The sequence below is a fragment of the Quercus lobata genome, chromosome 5, assembly GCF_001633185.2.
Source record: "Quercus lobata isolate SW786 chromosome 5, ValleyOak3.0 Primary Assembly, whole genome shotgun sequence".
In the NCBI taxonomy this organism is placed as follows: Eukaryota; Viridiplantae; Streptophyta; class Magnoliopsida; order Fagales; family Fagaceae; genus Quercus; species Quercus lobata.
In genome coordinates this window covers 76,000,782-76,019,210 of record NC_044908.1, presented here as the reverse complement: position 1 = coordinate 76,019,210, position 18,429 = coordinate 76,000,782, and the positions used below count along the sequence as shown (strand labels likewise).

General features: G+C 32.3%; 1 protein-coding gene across 1 annotated transcript; it reads right to left on the bottom strand.

Moving 5' to 3' along the window:
- Positions 1-11,022: 11,022 nt before the first annotated feature.
- Positions 11,023-17,949, bottom strand: LOC115988926 (cysteine-rich receptor-like protein kinase 10). Its single transcript, XM_031112563.1, has 7 exons — positions 17,080-17,949; positions 13,333-13,500; positions 12,974-13,095; positions 12,522-12,732; positions 12,170-12,407; positions 11,829-11,976; positions 11,023-11,724 (listed from the first exon to the last, which is right to left on the bottom strand). The coding sequence occupies exons 1-7, from the start codon at positions 17,879-17,881 to the stop codon at positions 11,395-11,397; spliced, it is 2,019 nt and encodes a 672-aa protein (XP_030968423.1). The 5' UTR covers positions 17,882-17,949; the 3' UTR covers positions 11,023-11,394.
- Positions 17,950-18,429: the final 480 nt, after the last annotated feature.

Here is an 18,429-nt window from a genome sequence, read left to right as displayed (position 1 = left end):
GAGAAGAGTGTGACCGAAAACCTAGTTTGCCCTAGTTCTTCAAGAAGCTGTTGTGTTTGTACACCATAGGGTTTTGTGACAAAGCAACTTCATGATCTTCATCGTGTGATGAATAGAAGAACTTTGCAGCCAACATCTTTCTCAAGTTGTTGATCAAGTCACGTACTGGGATTCGCACAATTAGTTAGTCACGTACTAAAATTCGTGCATTGAAAAGGAGAAATTGTCACTATAGAACAAGTGCAATTGGGTAATGGGGTAAGGGTTCAATTGTAGGTTGGTATAAGGTACCAAGATTCATTTACTTGTAACCGCTTGTTTTGATAATAGTGGATTCTCAGGAGTGGTGACCTTAAAATCACCCGGTGAGGTTTTTGTCGTGTAGGTTTTCCCCATTTGTAAACAAATCAACGTGTCAATTTATTTTCCACTGCATACTTAGTTTAATTGATGATTTTTTTTGTGCTACCACGCATATTGCATGTTAATTTGATTAATTAATAAACTTTGCTAATTAATCAATTAATTCATCACAAGGGGTTAATACATTCTTGGCCTATCAAGTGGTATCAGAGCAGAGACACTTTGATTAAGTTTTAATCTTTTCTGTGAGATCCATTGACCCTTGTTGTCATGGAAACTCTTGATTGTTTTGATTTGCATGATCTTATATTGAATGATGATGATAATATTCAAGATGCCTATTCCAAGTTTTATAAATTTATTCTACAAAATTAAAAACTAAATTTAAAAATGTCAAGCTTGAAAAAGATGATTTGATTGCAAAATTGGATGAAGCCAATAATTTGAATGAGAATTTTAAGAATCAAATTTCATCTCAAGAGGACAAAATTAAAAGTTTGGAAGAGCAACTAGTTGAATCTAAAACTGAAGTTGAAAAATTAACTAGTGCCAAACATGTTGTTGAGCCTAACTCAAAGGAAAAGGATTTTTATATTCCTCCATTTAAAAGGAATAATGAAGAGTTGAAGACTAATATTGCTAGGATAGACAAAGGTAAAAATTCTAATGTTAACGCTGAAATTTCTAAATCTATGTCTAAAACTCCTCCTAGGAAGAATGAAAATTCTAAATTTGTCCCCACTTGTCATTATTGTCACATTGTTGGTCATATTAGGCCAAATTATCCTAAATTAAGGTCTTTGTCAACCTCCAAGGTTATACATCTGTTAGAACATATGTGATTCACTTGTTACGAACATATGTCACTATTTTATGTAATTGGCTAATTCTTTGACAAAACGCACTTTACTTGTATTTGGATAAATCTAGGATGTGTTTAATACGTTAAGAAATTTTGTTTCAAGATCAAGTGTTGAAGCCATGCAAGTTTGTCCAAGATTCAAGCTGAAAAGTGCAAGTTCATTAAATCCTGACAACTAGTATCTATCAAGCTTGAAGAGCTGTTCTAGCCCTGTGACTCGACAGCTGCTCGACAGATGGCTATTTGTTGAGGTTTATGAAAAACAGAATTTCAGTCTTGTTTTGACTCTAATCCGTGATTATGTGTTTGAACTTTCTTTTCTCACAACCCTAGACATATAAAATGATTATTTTAAGAGCCGTTAGAAGTGACACAAGTTACACAAGTGTTGAACAAAATTTGTTCAAGCAAATTGTGACCGGAGACAGAATTTGGCCTAGTTCATTGTTCCTATGTAGAAGTTGCTATATTTGTACACCGTAGGGTTTTTTGACCAAGCATCTTATGGATCTTCATCATGGATGAACTGAAGAACTTTGCAGCCAACAACCTTCTTTAGTTAGTGATTGAAGTCGCGTACTGGGATCTGTGTAATTGGTTAGTCACGTACTGGGAACTGTGCATTACAAGGAGAGATTGTCACTACAAAACAAGTCCAATTAAGTATTGGGGTAAGATTTCAACTGTAGGTTGGTATAAGGTACTGAGATTCTTTTACTTGTAACCGCTTGTTATGATAATAGTGGATTCTCGAGAGTGGTGACCTTAAAATCACCCGGTGGGGCTTTTGCCGTGTTGGTTTTCCCCATTAGTAAACAAATCACCATGTCAATTTATTTTTTGCTGCATACTTAGTTTAATTGGTGATTTGTTTGTGCTACCACGCGTTTGTATGTTAATTTGATTAATTAATAAATTTGGCTAATTAATCAATTAATTAATCATAAGAGGTCAATACGTTTTTGGCCTATTAACCTCCTTCTAGGAAACCGAGTAGCCAAATTTGGACATATGTGATTCAATGTTAGGACATATGTGATTCAATGTTAAGAAACATATGTCACTATTTTATGTAATTGCCTAATCTTTTAACAAAACGCACTTTATTTGTAATTTGGTATATCTAGGATGTGTTTAATGCTTCAAGAAATAAGGTTTCAAGTTTAAGTGTTAAAGCCATTTAAGTCTGTCCAAGAATTAAGTCAGAAAGTGCGGGATTTTAAAACTCGACAGCTAGCATCTATTAAGGTTTAAAAGTTACTGAAACCTGTGACTCGACAGCTAGCTCGATAGATGGTTATTTATCGAGGTTTATGAAATTCAGTTTTTCAAGCTGATTTTTATCCAATATGTGAATGTATGTTTGAGCTTTCTTTTTTCATAACCCTAAACATATATAAGGATTATTTTAAGGTCTGAAAAAGGTGACACAAGTTGCACAAGAGCAAAATTCACAAGTGTGAAGAAGTGTGTGATCGAAAACCTAGTTTTCCCTAGTTCTTCAAGAAGTTGCTGTGTTTGTACACCATAGGGTTTTGTGACTAAGCAACTTCATGATCTTCATTGTGTGATGAATAGAAGAACTTTGCAACCAACATCCTTCTCAAGTTGGTGATTAAGTTACGTACTGGGATCCGCCCAATTGGTTAGTCACATACTGGGAGTCGTGCATTAAAAAAGAGAGATTGTCACTACAGAACAAGTCCAATTAGGTATTGGAGTAAGGGTTCAACTTTAGATTGGTATAAGGTACTAGGATTCCTTTACTTATAACTGTTTGTTTTGATAATAGTGAATTCTCGGGAGTAGTGACTTTAAAATCACCTAGTGGGGTTTTTGCCATGTAGGTTTTCCTCATTTGTAAACACATTACCGTGTCAATTTATTTTCCGCTAAATACTTAGTTTATTTTGTAATTTGTTTGTGCTACCGCACATGTTGCATGTTAATTTGATTAATTAATAAATTTGGCTAATTAATTAATTAATTCATCATAAGGAGTCAATACATTTTTCGCCTATCAAAACTAAAGTAAAACCTAGAAATATGTGTAAAGGAATAAGAGAAAGGAAGCTCATGGTTTTGTGTTTTGGTTCTCTGTAGATCTCATGGAAGGCTTGGCTTGTTGCTTCCCTTTTCACTCTTTTCTTCAACCTCTCTCTGGGATTTTTGAGGACAAAGGGAGAGAAAATGAGGGAGGGATAGAGAGATTTCCTCTCTCTGCCAAAACCGTGGGTCTTAGACCCCCTTTTTGTGGTCCTATTCCCTGCTGAAATGAGGAATGTGTGGGAGTGTAGTACTGAGTCCTGCGTGCTGTCCAAGCATGAATTGTGTGTTGGCCAACAATGAGCTGGCAGATGTGTCCAAACTTGTTACTTGGGGAATAGTCTAGAACTAATTACAAGCCATTTATCATCAGTCCAATTCCATCCCTTTTTGAAACTCGCCAACAATAAACAGACCTTAAATACACTCAATAAAATGTTAGGATAGTTAGATAGATTAATCAAGAGATAAATATCATGGGACCAAATTAAAATAAATGTAGAACTATTGGACCCAATTAAAACTAGTGACGAGCATTTCTTGAAAAATCTAGCTAAATTCCTACATTAAATGGAAGCTTCGAGTACGCGCTAAGATTAATTTCCATCCCAAATGTAGCTCATCAGAGCAGTCCTGAAAACTCTGGTAATGTCAGATATGATCTTGAATGCATCTCAAGGGGGAAACAATTGCCAATTTAAGAAATAAAGCACATTTTAATGGCAAACCTTTAATTGTCAAATTTCTCATTTCCACAACAATTCGATCAACTCAAGTCTAATTTTTGCCTTTGAATATTAAAATGAAGAGAATTCCAATATGTTTAATGTCATGTCAAAATAAGCCACCAAGATCCTTGATTTAAAACTCGGGTTTCCAACCTAATGAGGTCGGACAAAATACGGTATCTACATCTATGTATGAAATTAAAAAAAAAAGAAAAAAGAATTATTTACTAAAAAAGCTCCATGAAAATAAATATAAACATAAAGTACTAAAACACATATGTTATTTTTTTTAAATCATATATAAATATGGGAATATGTGATAAACTATTCCATCCATATTTGAATTAATTATACTATTAACAAATCAATTTTCAACTATAAATGTAAGTGACATTTAACTTTCAGTCTTTAGGCTCTAAGAAAGTGTTAGTGTTTCTCCTAGTCCTATAGTACTTGAACATTTGGTGAGGGAAACAATGATTATCCTCCCTAACAAATGATTCACAATTCTGATATTGGATGTTAAATTTCCTCTATCAATCTTAGGCTATATGCACAAAAATATAATGAAGTATTTTCATGATTCATTTGAATGCATTTTGAAAACTTTTCAGGAATGAAGTATTTTCAAGATGCATTCAAAAGACTAGTTATAGATGGTCCTTTGTTCTTTCTTGTAGCACTAGTTCAAATTTATTAAAGTGTTACCTTAAGCTCATTTCAAACATCAATGGTAAATTATTAACGACTTTAGTTTCATATTGACTACTTCTCTCTGCTTTATGTTTCCTTCATCACATATTAATTTATTGTTTCTCCAATTGAGTTATGATTTTAAATAATTTTTTCTCCACCACAATTATTGGGATTTTCCAACAAAAAAGAATTGAATTTTCACACCAATATACCACTTTATTAGTAAGTTAGTGGGGGAGAAAAGGTAAATAAGAAGTAGAATTTTATATTAATGATAAAAAGTAGAAAATAAATCAACGTTATAATTACCTTTCAAATATCTTTAAATTTTTTAATTTTTCATGAATATTCATATACAAACAATTAACTTTATGTCTATGTTTATGTTGGCCTTTATCTTAAACTGAAATGAAAAATACTACCCAATTGACCATCACCTTAAGAGTATTGTGTCATCTTTGGAGTTTTGGGGTTCACTTGTATAAGATGAAATTGCAAGATCATTAAAGCGGCTTTTTGGAAGCTTATTAAATGAACACAAGAGTAAAAACCTAATTCTATTCTCACTAATCAAGATCATACAATGACAAAGGTATAAACTGAGGTGATGCTATATATGCAGTATGGATTATATACTTGTCGTACACTGTAAAATGACATCAACCACTTGCGGAGTTAGATGAAGGATGTGATTTTCTTTCATCAAGACTTTAAAGCTTGCATATATGTGTGTCTAAGGATTTGGATCCTCTCCATTTCTCTTTGAAATGGAGAGTGTCCATTTCATGGACAAGATCTCTTTGAAATAAATCAACGATCTAAGACATGCCACATCAATTAAAATACAAATACCTAACTCAACAAATGCAATTGTGGTTAACCATACCGTTTACTCAGCAAACCCATCTTTTCTGAAAATTTCAAAATCTCTCTCTTCTCCAACCCATCTCCCAGCTTCACTCTCTCTTAACCCTGCCATTGCTGCTGCCACCATGACCCCTTGTGCCTAGCCACCATTATCTCACACTAGTCTCGCATCGTCGAACTGCTTCGCTGGCATAGGCATTGCCTAGTAAGTTTTCCCTCTCTATGATTTATTTTACTAAAAAGCTTTGTTTGGTTGCTGGAAAAAAGAAGGGGAAAAAAAAACTATGATACTGCTATTTTTTTTAATGGTGTTGAATTTGGTTTCTTTTTTGTGTGGTTTTATTAGTCGTTGGTTTGAGCTTCGGGATTAAAATTTGTCAGAATGTTCTGCCATTGAATGGTTAAGTTTGGCTCTACTTTGCTTAATTTCGAACTCTTGCTACTCATTATCATGACAAATCTTTCATCATCAAAATCTCATTTCCTTTTATCATTTTAGGTTGTAGGCTGAGTTAAACATTTGCTTTCATTGACAAAATATGGTTTATTTGATGCAAAAGGTGCTTCTTTGAATTTCTATCCAATTCCTAGCTGAACCACTTGAATTAAGTGCAGTAACAATTCTTTTTAAGTATTACTTACCTTGCAGAAATATATGTCCTTAATATTACTTGTGTATCAGTAGTATTTTGTAGAATTGTCAACTAAATTTGTATCACAACATTTTTTGCAGCTTGGCATCATATTTCTACATTGCACCATATGCCCAATGTATCATAGCTAGCTAGTGCTTGGCTTTTTAATTAACATATTACCTATTCTTAGAATTAGCTCTAGTACTTTGAATTGCTTTTTTTTTTTGGTAAGCATAATATTAAATCAAATACCCATTTTTAGTCTACTTTGTATGATTTCAATTGATCTTGTTATGTTTGTATGCATCACATTATTAAATGGGCTTTTGAGTTGATAGGTCAAAATGCTTGTGTGAAAGGGGTTTGAAACATTGAACGTTTGGCTTACTGCATATAAAAGCAGAAATATTTATCATCTAAATTTTTATTACTAAATGGCTTTTTTCATTTTGTAAGTTTCAATAAATACTATAATTTTAAAAACTTTTATTGTACCTCAAGGCTCAGGCTTGATGCAATGTGCATGTAGGAACAAGCCTTTTTGAACTCATGTTCTTTTTACACAAAAGTGTTTGGATTTTGCTTAGCTTCTTACCAATTCCCTTTCAAATAGAAGTTATGTTTAATAGAAGATATTGCTTTCGTTCTTATGTTGGTTCAGTTTTTCAAATAGAATGTATGTTTAATAGAAGATATTGCTTTTGTTCTTATGTTAGTTCAGTTTCATGACTGAGTATATGGACCACTCGAAGTTTGTCAATGTATTTGCTATATGTAGAGCTTTTGATTTAATGGTATAGATTTTTGAGAAATTTTTCTTTGTGGATTTTTTTTCCCTTCTGATGTACATAATGCATTTGATTTTTCTTTTTGTAGAAAATGAGTTGGAGCAACCTATCCTTAAAAAAGGTCTAAAGATGGGTACAAGTGTTGTTCATGAAATCAAGTGCAAGCTTTATACAAAGTTCCATGTACTAATTTTTGCCCATTTGTTTTCAAGAAAAAGGTTTTGAAGTATTCCATGACTGATTGAAGAAAATGTATCTTGAAGTTCGCAATGCAAAATTCGCTCATTTTTCAGTTTAAGTAAAGATTGAGATTTGATATATTATAGCTTGTAGGGAAACTTAGACAATTATTTGCAAAGTTTGTAGCAACTTTTTGGTATTTTTTGTAGTTGGTTTAGAAGATACTTAAAGATGTTGGTTTTGTGTGTACATGTTTGAGTATTTTTTTAGTTGAACAGTGATCATATATGTGATATGTTATTAACAATATGAAAATGTCTAATGAGTTTTTATTTTCTATGTAATTTCTTAACATTACATACATGAAATGCAGTCACCTAGAATACTTGACGCTTTGATAGTCTTCCTCTCAAGTAATTGATGATTCAAAATAACGTAGGAAGTATACTGTTAAAACTTTAAGATGATTAAAGAACTTGAACAACAGAGAAAGAAGATTCACAAAATGATCTAGGAAAATTTCTAGAAACAGAGAGAAAATTGATGAGAGAATAGCTTTTTATTGCTAAAGCTCTGTAAAATGAAAACTGTAACTTATTTTATGTACAAGATTTGTTTATGCCCTTTCTATTCATTCAAAACGCATGCATTTCACTCAATGAAGTCAGCCTTTTCCTTGCTTTGAATGTGTCATTTAGAGCCTTCTTAACTGTGTTCTTCTTCTTCTTCACTTTTGGCTTCTTCAATACTGCTCTGTTCTCAATAATCTTCATACCCTTCTTCTTGACATATACCAAGGATTGATGAAACCTACAGGCAATATCCAAAAATTGCCAATCCTTCATATTATAAACTTCTCCAATATTTCCAACTGGTTGAACTATAATAATTAAGTAAAACAAAGAGCTCGTATTTGAAAGCCAAATTGAACATTCACAGTATCTTATATTTGATTCTGTGCATCCTCAAGCCAATATAATTAACCTTATAACCGAGAACGCTCTAAGCTTTAAGGTGAATTAGTGCATTCATGCATGCTTACTAGATAAAATTGTCAAAATTTTCCTTTTTCTTTATCCCCTAATCGATAAAAAATCAAATTGAACATTTGCAAACAACTAAATCAAAAGTTATGATAACATAACAAATTTGAAACACCCCACCAAGCTCAAAACCAAAAGCTTAAAAAAAAACAAAAAAAAAGAAACCAAATTCAGCACCAATAAATCAATCAAAAAATAGTTGTATCATATATATATATATATATATATATTTATTTTTTTTTCCAACAACCAAACAGAGCTTATCAATAAAAATTAGAGAGAGAAACTTACTGGGCAATGGCTGTTCTAGTGGAGCAGTTCAGTGATGTTGGGCTCTGAGATGTGGCCCCTATGACAGTGATTTGGAACGAGAATCATGGTTGCAACGGCAACGGCAAGGTTGAGAAAGAGTGAAGCTTGGAGGCGAGAGAGATATAGAAAAAAAATTGTTTAGATCAGGGAGGTTTATTGAGTAAACGTTAACCATAGTTGAGCTTAAGCATTTTAAGTTTTAATTGATGTGGCACTTCTTAGACCGTTGTTTTATATTAAAGAGATCCTATCCATGAGATGGACGCTCTCCATTTCAAAAAGAAATGGAGAGGATCCAAATCCGTGTGTCTAAGGATAATAACATTTAGAATTATTTATCGAGATAAAATTTAAATAAAAAAACCTTGAACATAAACAGAAAATTTAAATATAAACATAAACAAAATGAGGATATTTTTGTCATATTTTTTTACCAATAAACATTTGTAAATTTTTATTCATATATAAAGATGATGAGAAACTATTTCATCCATATTTAAATTAATTAAACTATTTGCAACAATTTTTTTGACTATAAATATATAATAAATAATATATTTGACGAATTTATTTGGGACCCAATAATTATCCTGTCATTTGACATATTTATCTTAATTTTGATGGAAGGAGCTATAATACCTCATCAGTCGAGATTCAACTTTTAAAATTCGGTTTAGATTCTTTAGTTAATTCACAGGGAAGTTATTAAGTATTTGTGATGGAAGGAACAATATTGCCTGAGCTTGGGTGATATTTCTGTCGATGTTTTGTTTGGCCATTGGGAGAGAGAAATGGAGCAGAGACGGGGCTTGAAAGAACAAATTTATCCTTTTCACTTGAAATATACACATATATCAAAGTTGTTGGTCCATATATTTTAAAAAGTCGTGGTAGCAATTGGCAAGTCATTGTTTAGATCTTTTGATTTAATGTGCAATGAAAACTTTTTTTTATTTTATTTTTACATTAAGAGTAATTCTAGTACCATATAACAACTTTTGCCACAACCATCATAGATGGCAACCTATGTTTGGCTGAGTCAGCTATGGTTATCTGTTATTTTTATATGAACACACCACTTCTTATCCATCATTCATTCTTTTACATGGATAGTTGTTGCAAAAGTTGTAGTTTTTTTTTTAATTATTTTTTTTAATGTGTTCTAATGATTATTGTACATCCAAGGCACGAAAATGCATAGTTATACTAAAAAAAAAAAAAAAAAAAAAAAAAAAAAACTGAAAATTTTGTACATAACAAAGAAGTTAAAACAAAAAACTAGAAACAAAAAAAATCAATCCCAGAATTCGAAGAAGATTGCCATAGATAAACTATAAATAGTACATTGAAATAGACTGATATCCAAATATCTCATTCTAATGGATAAACCAGAAACTTGAAATAGTACATTGAAATAAACCGATTTTGAAATGTCTCACTCTAATGGATAAACTAGAATGAAGTTGATAACTTTGGCTAGGGGTACATTAGTTGTGATGGCGTTAACAATTATTTTTGTTAGGAAAATATCCATTGTAGAGTCCATATTTTTAGGTTTGCAAGCCGTGATCAATTGTAATCCATTTGTAGTGTTTTTGGTGAGTCATAAATATGTTAAAGGTGTGCTTCAAAGTCCAAAACAAAGACCCAAGTTTGGATCAAGAAAGAATCAATTTCAGAGCAAGAAAACAAATTTTCTGTTAGTTCAACTGCTGGCTCGACACCTTGATCGACCAATCGAGATTTTCGATTGCAAGCTCGATACCTAGTTCGATCGATCGAGATTGCGATATCAACAAAAATCTGAAACTTAAAAAAGCCCATAACTTTCTCATTTCAAGACTGATTTGTGATCTGTTTGTTGTACTATTAAAAGGACATTATAATTCATTCCAATCGTAGAAAGGCTTTTCAAAGAGAGAAATCACCATTTTTATGGCTATGATATGTATAACAAAGTTTCTCTCAATCTCACTATATTGGAGACTTTCAAAATGGACTTGAGCCTCCATTAGTTGCTAGTCAAAATAGTGAGAGTTCAAAAGGACATAGAGAAAGATCAACACGGTATTGTTGCTGCCATAGTGCAAATTTGTATGAAGCCATAAAGAAATATAGTCTACAGCAGTCATTGGTCAAAACCTTCAAGTGGAATTCTTTGAGTCACAAATAGGAGAGTTTGTGAGCAAAAGTCCATTGTAAAAGAGTCCATGAATTCAGAGCTACGTGTAGTCACACCAATAAGTACTATATGAGGTAGCACTAGATTTAGGGTTAAGTTTATTATATAAACTTTGATTCTATTTAATGGATATATTGTCTTGAGAATTGTTTAGGTTAAATCCTTCATAGTTTTTTTATTTTGAAACCACAATTTCAAAAGTTTTTCTAAGTCATCATTCTTGGTGTTCATGTGATCTATGTTTATTTGATTCAAATCTCATGCATGCATAATTAATTTAATTAATTATTTGGCTAAGATTTGATAAAATTTGAGACAACTTGGGTCTAAAACCCTAACATCTATTATTATGTTACTCATTACAGTAGATTATACCAATTCCTAACTATCTTCTTGAATGCGTAAACTATAAATATTAAAGGGTTTCACATGCGTCGAGTACACTAGTGTATTGGACATGACATGGTGCGTGTCTAAAACTGATTACATATTTGTATTGTGCCCCCATCCAATGAAGCACCAGACGGAAGTTTTGCCCAACACAAAATATTTACACTCAGACTCCCCCCAGACAAATAGACAGTAGTCTGCTCACTTTATTGTACATACACCCACTATCTAATGTTTTATTAACTCGAAACATTCTGGCCACCCAATTGCACAAAGGCTTGTGCATTCCTTGCTTCTGTAGATTATCGTGCGTGTGGTTCAGTAACAGATTCATCATTGATAGACCATGATATGGACATGCTAGTAGATTGATCAGACTCCATATACATTTGCGGCAAGTTCTGGTCTGTGTTGCGAAGGAAAAATGCTGGTTGTAGCGGTGTTGGTAGACTGACAGAGTGGCTACTAAGTGTGAGAACTATTGATGCCATAGTTGGTCTGTCAGCTGGATCTTTCTGAACACATAATAAGCCAACGTGGATGCATTTAATGGCTTCATCTATTAAATAAAAACCTTCCAAAGTTGGATCCAATAATTCCAAGGGCCTCCCGTCCCTCCAATGTATCCAAGCCTGCACATTTTATCAAGTAGTGTTTAAAATGTCATGCTACAATACAAGTGGTGACATTGGCATTAAGAGAGGAGAAGAAATCACACTATATGGTTTATACTCACATAGCTTAGGAGGTCCTCAGCCCCTTCTGATTCAAAGTTACTATTCTTTTTACCAGTGATAATTTCTAGGACTAGGACACCAAAACTGTACACGTCAGATTTCTCAGAAAATTCTCCTTGCATTGCGTACTCTGGAGACATGTAACCACTGCAAACCAACACCAAAAACATAACAGTGTTACTAAAAGACAATTAGGAGCCTCATGACTATGCTGATCAAAATGACCATTTTTATTTATTTTTTAATATTTTATTTCAGTGATTCATTAGATGGAATGGGACTTGAATAAATCCATTAATTTCTAATGATGCAAGATAGAAGAAAACAATTTGGAACTTACTATGTCCCCACAATTCTACTCGCATTTTTTTGAGTTTGATCAACTTCAAGAATCCGTGCGATACCAAAATCTGAAATTTTTGGATTCATATCGGCATCTAACAATATGCTACTAGCTTTTAGATCACGATGTATAATTCTAAGTTGAGAATCTTTGTGAAGATATTGAATTCCTCGAGCAATCCCACTTATAATCTTATATCGTGTTGCCCAATCCAATTGTCCTTGTTTTTTTGAATCTAAAAGTTCATCAAAGAAAAAAAATCTAATAAGATTTAAAGAATTGCAAATGCACATCAATGATGCAATTCTATTCACATAACACTATTGGATGTGTGTTTTGATGCACAAACCATATATAAAATTGTCAAGGCTTCTATTGGGCACAAATTCATAGATGAGTATCTTCTCTTCTCCTTCTAAGCAGAATCCCAAAACCCCTGCTAAATTTTTGTGCTGAAGCTTGGCTTGTAGTTCAACCTCATTCTTAAATTGTTTGACTCCTTGTCCAGAGCTTTTCCCTAACCTCTTCACAGCTATAACTTGTCCACTAGGAAGTGTACCCTGGTAACATACGTACTTGAACTGGCTTTAGAATAGTTTAATTCAAAGAATTTATTAAATCCCAACTTCAAAAAAGTTTCAAATTCTAAATTTGATTATATTTGTATGCAGTAAATTTTCTGCAGATTCTTAATTTTGAGTACTACCAAAAACAAAAACAAAAAAAATCAAAGGGAAAAGAAGAAGAAAAACAAGAAATAAATTTTGATTTATACCTTAAGATTATATTGATTCTACGTACCTTGTAAACTTTACCAAATCCACCTTCACCAATCTTGTTGTCATCTGAGAATTTGTTGGTGGCGGCTTCAATTGTCCCAAAATCATATTGCAAGGTGTCTACAGTTGTTAATTCACTTGCAGCTAAACATCCGAAAAATGAACGTAAGAGATTACACTAGAAAGAGCAATGTTTGCAGATATCATGAGGTGAGAGTTTGAACATAATCAATAGGTTCTATAATTTTCTGACAAATTACAATCTGTCCTCGCATTCGGCTTAAGAAACCAGTTTCACGAATCGATTCCTTCACGTGGACATGAAAATGAGAAGACAGTGACATATATATGATGTGAACATAAGACCACTTGCATACGTACCTTGATAATTTAGGATTTGATCAGATTTCTTAAAACTCTCTCCCTTTATTGCATTGGACTTCTTTCTTGCTCTCATTTTTAGGAAACAGAAGGACAGAATGACTAGCACCAAAGCAGCAATTGGAACAACAATGACGATTATTGTTGCCGTTGAGATTTTTTTCTTTCCTGCATAAACAATATCATGTTTCATTGACAACTGTACAATAGTCCCTTAGGAGAGAGCTGCCTAATAATTAATTAGGTCTAATCCTATGTTCCATGGACATGGCTAAAATGGTCAAGTATTTGTACTCATACTCGTGTGCGTATTTGTGCAACTTAAGTGTTTAGTTTAACTGAACTCTTAGTTTGTACTTTAAACAACATTGTATGGATGTCATTGTACTTCTTCAATATTTATTATTGCCTTTAAATTAATTTTAAAAAAATTTCAAGAATTTTATTATTGTTAATTTTAAAACCTAAAATAAAATATTATTTCCAAAAATATTTAAAATATACCCAAAAAAATATTAATTAATTAATTACCGTATCCTAGTCATGTTGTACTTTTGTTTTTCAAAAAATGTTGTACCTGTACCCATGAAATCGGCTTTTAATTTTATTTATTATTTTTTATGAGAAAGTTGATCAATAGAAAATAAGGAAGAAAATGTATCATATGTATACGATATATGCATTATCTTTTTCATAGAATGTGGTTACCATATGATTGTGGAGTTCACAAACAATGAGAGGTTGAATGCATCGATTGGATGCATAGAAGACATATTGGGGAGGGAAGGATGTCCCAATAAATCTACCAAATGGAATGACCATGATGGTTGAGTCAAAAACTGATTATTTCAACTGAAAATTATTGTATACCCAGGGAGTGGGACCCACTCCTTTGTGAGAGGGAAGGAGTATACTCCCAAAGTATGGAATAACAACCCTTATTCAACTTAGGCATCGTACAATAAAATTGTTAATTTTTCAATAAATAAATAAATAAAGTAAGGAATAATAGAATTATTACTTTTTAAATAAATAAATAAATAAAGTAAGGAAGAGATTAGTTGTGTGTTTAATCATACAATAATCCTTACACGTTGTTTTTTTTATTTTTTTTTATGAACGCAATAATCCTTACACTTACAAACCAATGACAAAAGAAGAGAGATTAGTTGTGTGTTTAATCATACAATAATCCTTACACCCTTTTTTTTTTATTTTTTTTTTATTTTAATGAACGCAATAATCCTTACACTTACAAACCAATGACAAAAGAAAAACATGAATATACGGGTTCACCCTTGACCGCACGCGGGGGAGGGGGGGGGTGGGTAATTTTCTCCCCAATCTTTTATATATGTATATATAGGGGGGGAGAGGGGGCAATTTTCTCCCCAATCTTATAATTATATATATATATATATATATATTAACAAGTAAAGTTTAGAGAAAGTCCAATTAGAATTTCAAATTAGACTCTAATTTTGCGTCATGTGTCCTAAATTATTTATTTTTAGATAGAGTTTTATTTTATAATTTTAGAATCAAATGTGGGACCACATCATAAATATTCATCCAAGTGAGTTATTGAGTACAAAAACCAAAACATCTAGTATAAATGAATCATTAAAAAAAAAAGTGCTTCACAATAACAAAAATTAAGAAGTAATAAATAAATAAATATGGACAGTTTACATTTTATACCTAATAATATTCTTACAAGAGTTTTTAAAGAGTTAACAAAATATAATAATGACTATCAATAGTATTTAAATTATATATATAGGAATTATACTATGTATCTTATTGTATATTTTTAAATGTATCTATGCATATGCATGAGGTTACAAGCAAATACAAATCTTCTATATCATTTTTTGTATTCCACTTTATGTTCCACCAATCACAACTTGCCATGTATTTTTTTAACTTTCCTTATAAAATATCCAAACTTTAAAATGGAAAAAAAATAAACTTATGACAAGTTGTGATTGGTGGAACATAAAATGGAACACAAAATATGGTATAGAGAATTTGTATTAGTTACAAGCTAGTATATATAAAAGCAAAGGCCTCATGTGGGAAAGTATGAGATTCTGTCAAGTGGCACATTCTTGACAAAGAGAATTGAAATATTTTCAAGTGCCACATCAGAGATTAGAACAAATTAAATATTAAAATTTTTTTTTATTTGGTTCAATATTTCAAGACTTTTCTAATTAAAAAAGTAAATATTCTTTGTATCTTTTGGTTCAATATATCAAGACTTTTCCTCACTCACGCATACACACAATATTCTTTGCATTTCAATTCACCGTTTTCATCTCTTGCACTTTTGCTCTTTTATATATACCTACCCATAGCTCTTCATGTTATCTCATGTCAAATATAATAGACCAAAAATAATTTCATTTATCTTCAATCTTTTGACAACACCTACCTAGCTCTAAAATTGTTGTCTCATATGATTCTAACCCGTATGAGTTGGCTACAACCAAGGAAGGAGGGGCATGCATTTTATATTGAGTGATAACAGCAATTTCAATTTTGATTTAAGGTCAAACATTGTAGATTTGTGGGTTTTGTAAAAGATGTGATTGATTGTGGATGTTTGATATGTGTATTTTGTTTTAGAATTAAGGAGAAAGAGAAAGACACATTTTATATAAACTTTTATTCTATAATATTCCTCCAAAGTTGTTTTTTAATTTCTCATTACTTAAACTGAATAATTATAATATATATGTGTGTGCAATTTATAATTATTTCTTCTTATGATGAACTCATTATTAACAAAATTCTACAACAATTATACTATAATATATGTACAATATTCTTTAAAACCATATTATATAAAATATTATAACGTTATCCACGCATCGCACAGTCAACTTACTAGTTTTACTAATTGGTCGTCCTGAAGAAGAAAAAAAAAACTGCATCACTCTCATTAATTGATCACTAATTGAAAAATGTAGGAATGCCAAACCACCCATATAAAAAACTCACTTTATAAATGCCATGTAATATATTTATTTATTGCAAAGTTGTTAACTCTAACTTTTGAATACAAATTTACTGTATTACTTTTTCTGTTTTACTTTATGTTACACCAATTACAATTTATCATGTTTATATTTTTTTTTCCATTTTAAATTTGGACTATTTTTTCTTAAAAAAAAAAATTTGGACTATTTTATAAAGAAAGTTAAATAAATACATATCAAATTGTGATTAGTGGAAAATAAAAAATGATACTGAGGATTTGTATTCCCAACAATTCACATGCTATTCACTTGTTAGGTTGTTTTATATATGTGACTTATACTCGGCTTTTAGTGTAACTGTCACTTACAAGAAATACTTTCTTCGCTAAATGACGATTTGCACTAGCCAATTGAATCATAGCTGGGCATGAGCTCTGCAAATGGTTGGGTCTACCATTCTACCCCTCACCGAACCATATTGGTAGGCAATAGAATGGTCACTTACCTACTTCTATAACTTATAACTCACTTAATTGGCCCTGACATTTTTTTTTTTTTTTTTGGAGAAACAATTGGTCCTGACTCTGTACAAGTTAAAGCTATGTTTCCAATTCTTTAATGGGAGAATATGACCGGCATTAAAATCATACCCAACATAAACAAAGATTCATAAAGTATGCCTTGAAAAATTGAAGCCCCATCACTCAATTGCCAATAATATAAGAGAAAAAGGAAAAAGCAGTCAAAAGTCCAGTTACAGAACCTGTATGTGAAGATGGGTGAATTGGTGCAGGTGGGAGTGTCGCATTTTCCATCCTGTAAAAAGGGTACAATTCGTACCTAACACTGCAACTAGGAAAAATAACTCTTCCCCCTTGCTTTCCACTACAACACCATGGAAGAAGCTTTATAGCAGCTTGAAGACAAGTACTACAATCGTTTCTGGACAAGTCCGCTGTGCACTGTACAAGGTTGTACAGTGTTTGAAAAGCAGAGATACTCACTTCCTTGGTCCCATACTTTTTGGCACCAATAGGAGCATTAGATGCTTGTGCTGCAGTCTCGTTCATACTCTTTGCTAGTAACTTGTTAAACTTATCCTGTTCAGTGATATTCTGCGTGTTCAACAGGGCGAACCTTGGTTTTTCGTCCACGGTAGAGAAGAAAGACCGGTTTGAGTAACGTAACATGCACTCATCGTACCATATCACAGCGACTTTCTCTCCTGAACACTTCTTGGTTACCTCTTTCACTGCCGCAGCTACACATTCTTGGCAGAGTTGAGGGGTTACGTCGCCGCGACAGAGGAAGAGGCCGTAGACGGGGTTGGGAGTGTTTTGGCCGCTGGTTGTGTTGTAGAATTCGAGGTTTTGTGTGGCGTTGGAGGAGAGCGAAGAGAGGAGGGAATTGAGATTGGATTGGTAGATGCTATTGGGGCTGAAAGTGGTGTTAGCACATACCTCTTTGAGGTGAACTGGGTCAGCTGCATGAGTGGTGGTACGGCTGAGGAAGCTAAGGCTAAGCATGGAAATGAATAGAAGGGTCATGGAGTTCAAAGAAGTCATTTGATAGTTCGGTCTCTTCCTCTTTTGTGTCTACTCTACCTGATTTTCAGTTTATATTGATGTAGTGAGAATTGATAAGATTTTTGATAAGGAAATGTTGTCATGGAGATGATTTTTTTTTTGTTTTGTTTTTTTGTTCCACATGTCTTATAATAACTTGATACACGTGAGAAAAATGTTATAAATTTTAAAAAAAAAAATTACAGAAAAAAGAAGGAAATATGTTATTACAGTTTAGTCCACATATCAAATATCTGGAATTCTTGTTTGTTGTCCACAAGATGGAGATGGTGATATTTTTTCTCTCTTAGTTATTGTCTTTAATTTGTAGTTTTCTGTTTTACTTTGTGCCAGTGAAAGTATTTTCTAACTTAAAAACAAAATAGGGATCCGAGGGTAAGATATCAAGGGCGTAGAATATGCAAGCATTTGCGTGAGGATAAGGTTGGGACTTTGGCCATGATGCAAGTCAAACTTTTAATAATTTATATGTCCTTATTCTTTTCTAGAAGGGATTACCAAAGAAAAAAAATAAAAGAAAAGAGTAA

What these genes read in the sequence shown, in the direction of transcription:
- LOC115988926 (XM_031112563.1), bottom strand. Translation starts at nt 17,881, where the DNA reads ATGACTTCTTTGAACTCCATGACCCTTCTATTCATTTCCATGCTTAGC. An exon ending in GATTTGGTAAAGTTTACAAG is followed by an intron (nt 12,733 to 12,973) that starts GTACGTAGAATC and finishes GTATGTTACCAG; the next exon opens with GGTACACTTCCTAGTGGACA. An exon ending in CTGAGGACCTCCTAAGCTAT is followed by an intron (nt 11,725 to 11,828) that starts GTGAGTATAAAC and finishes TAAAATGTGCAG; the next exon opens with GCTTGGATACATTGGAGGGA.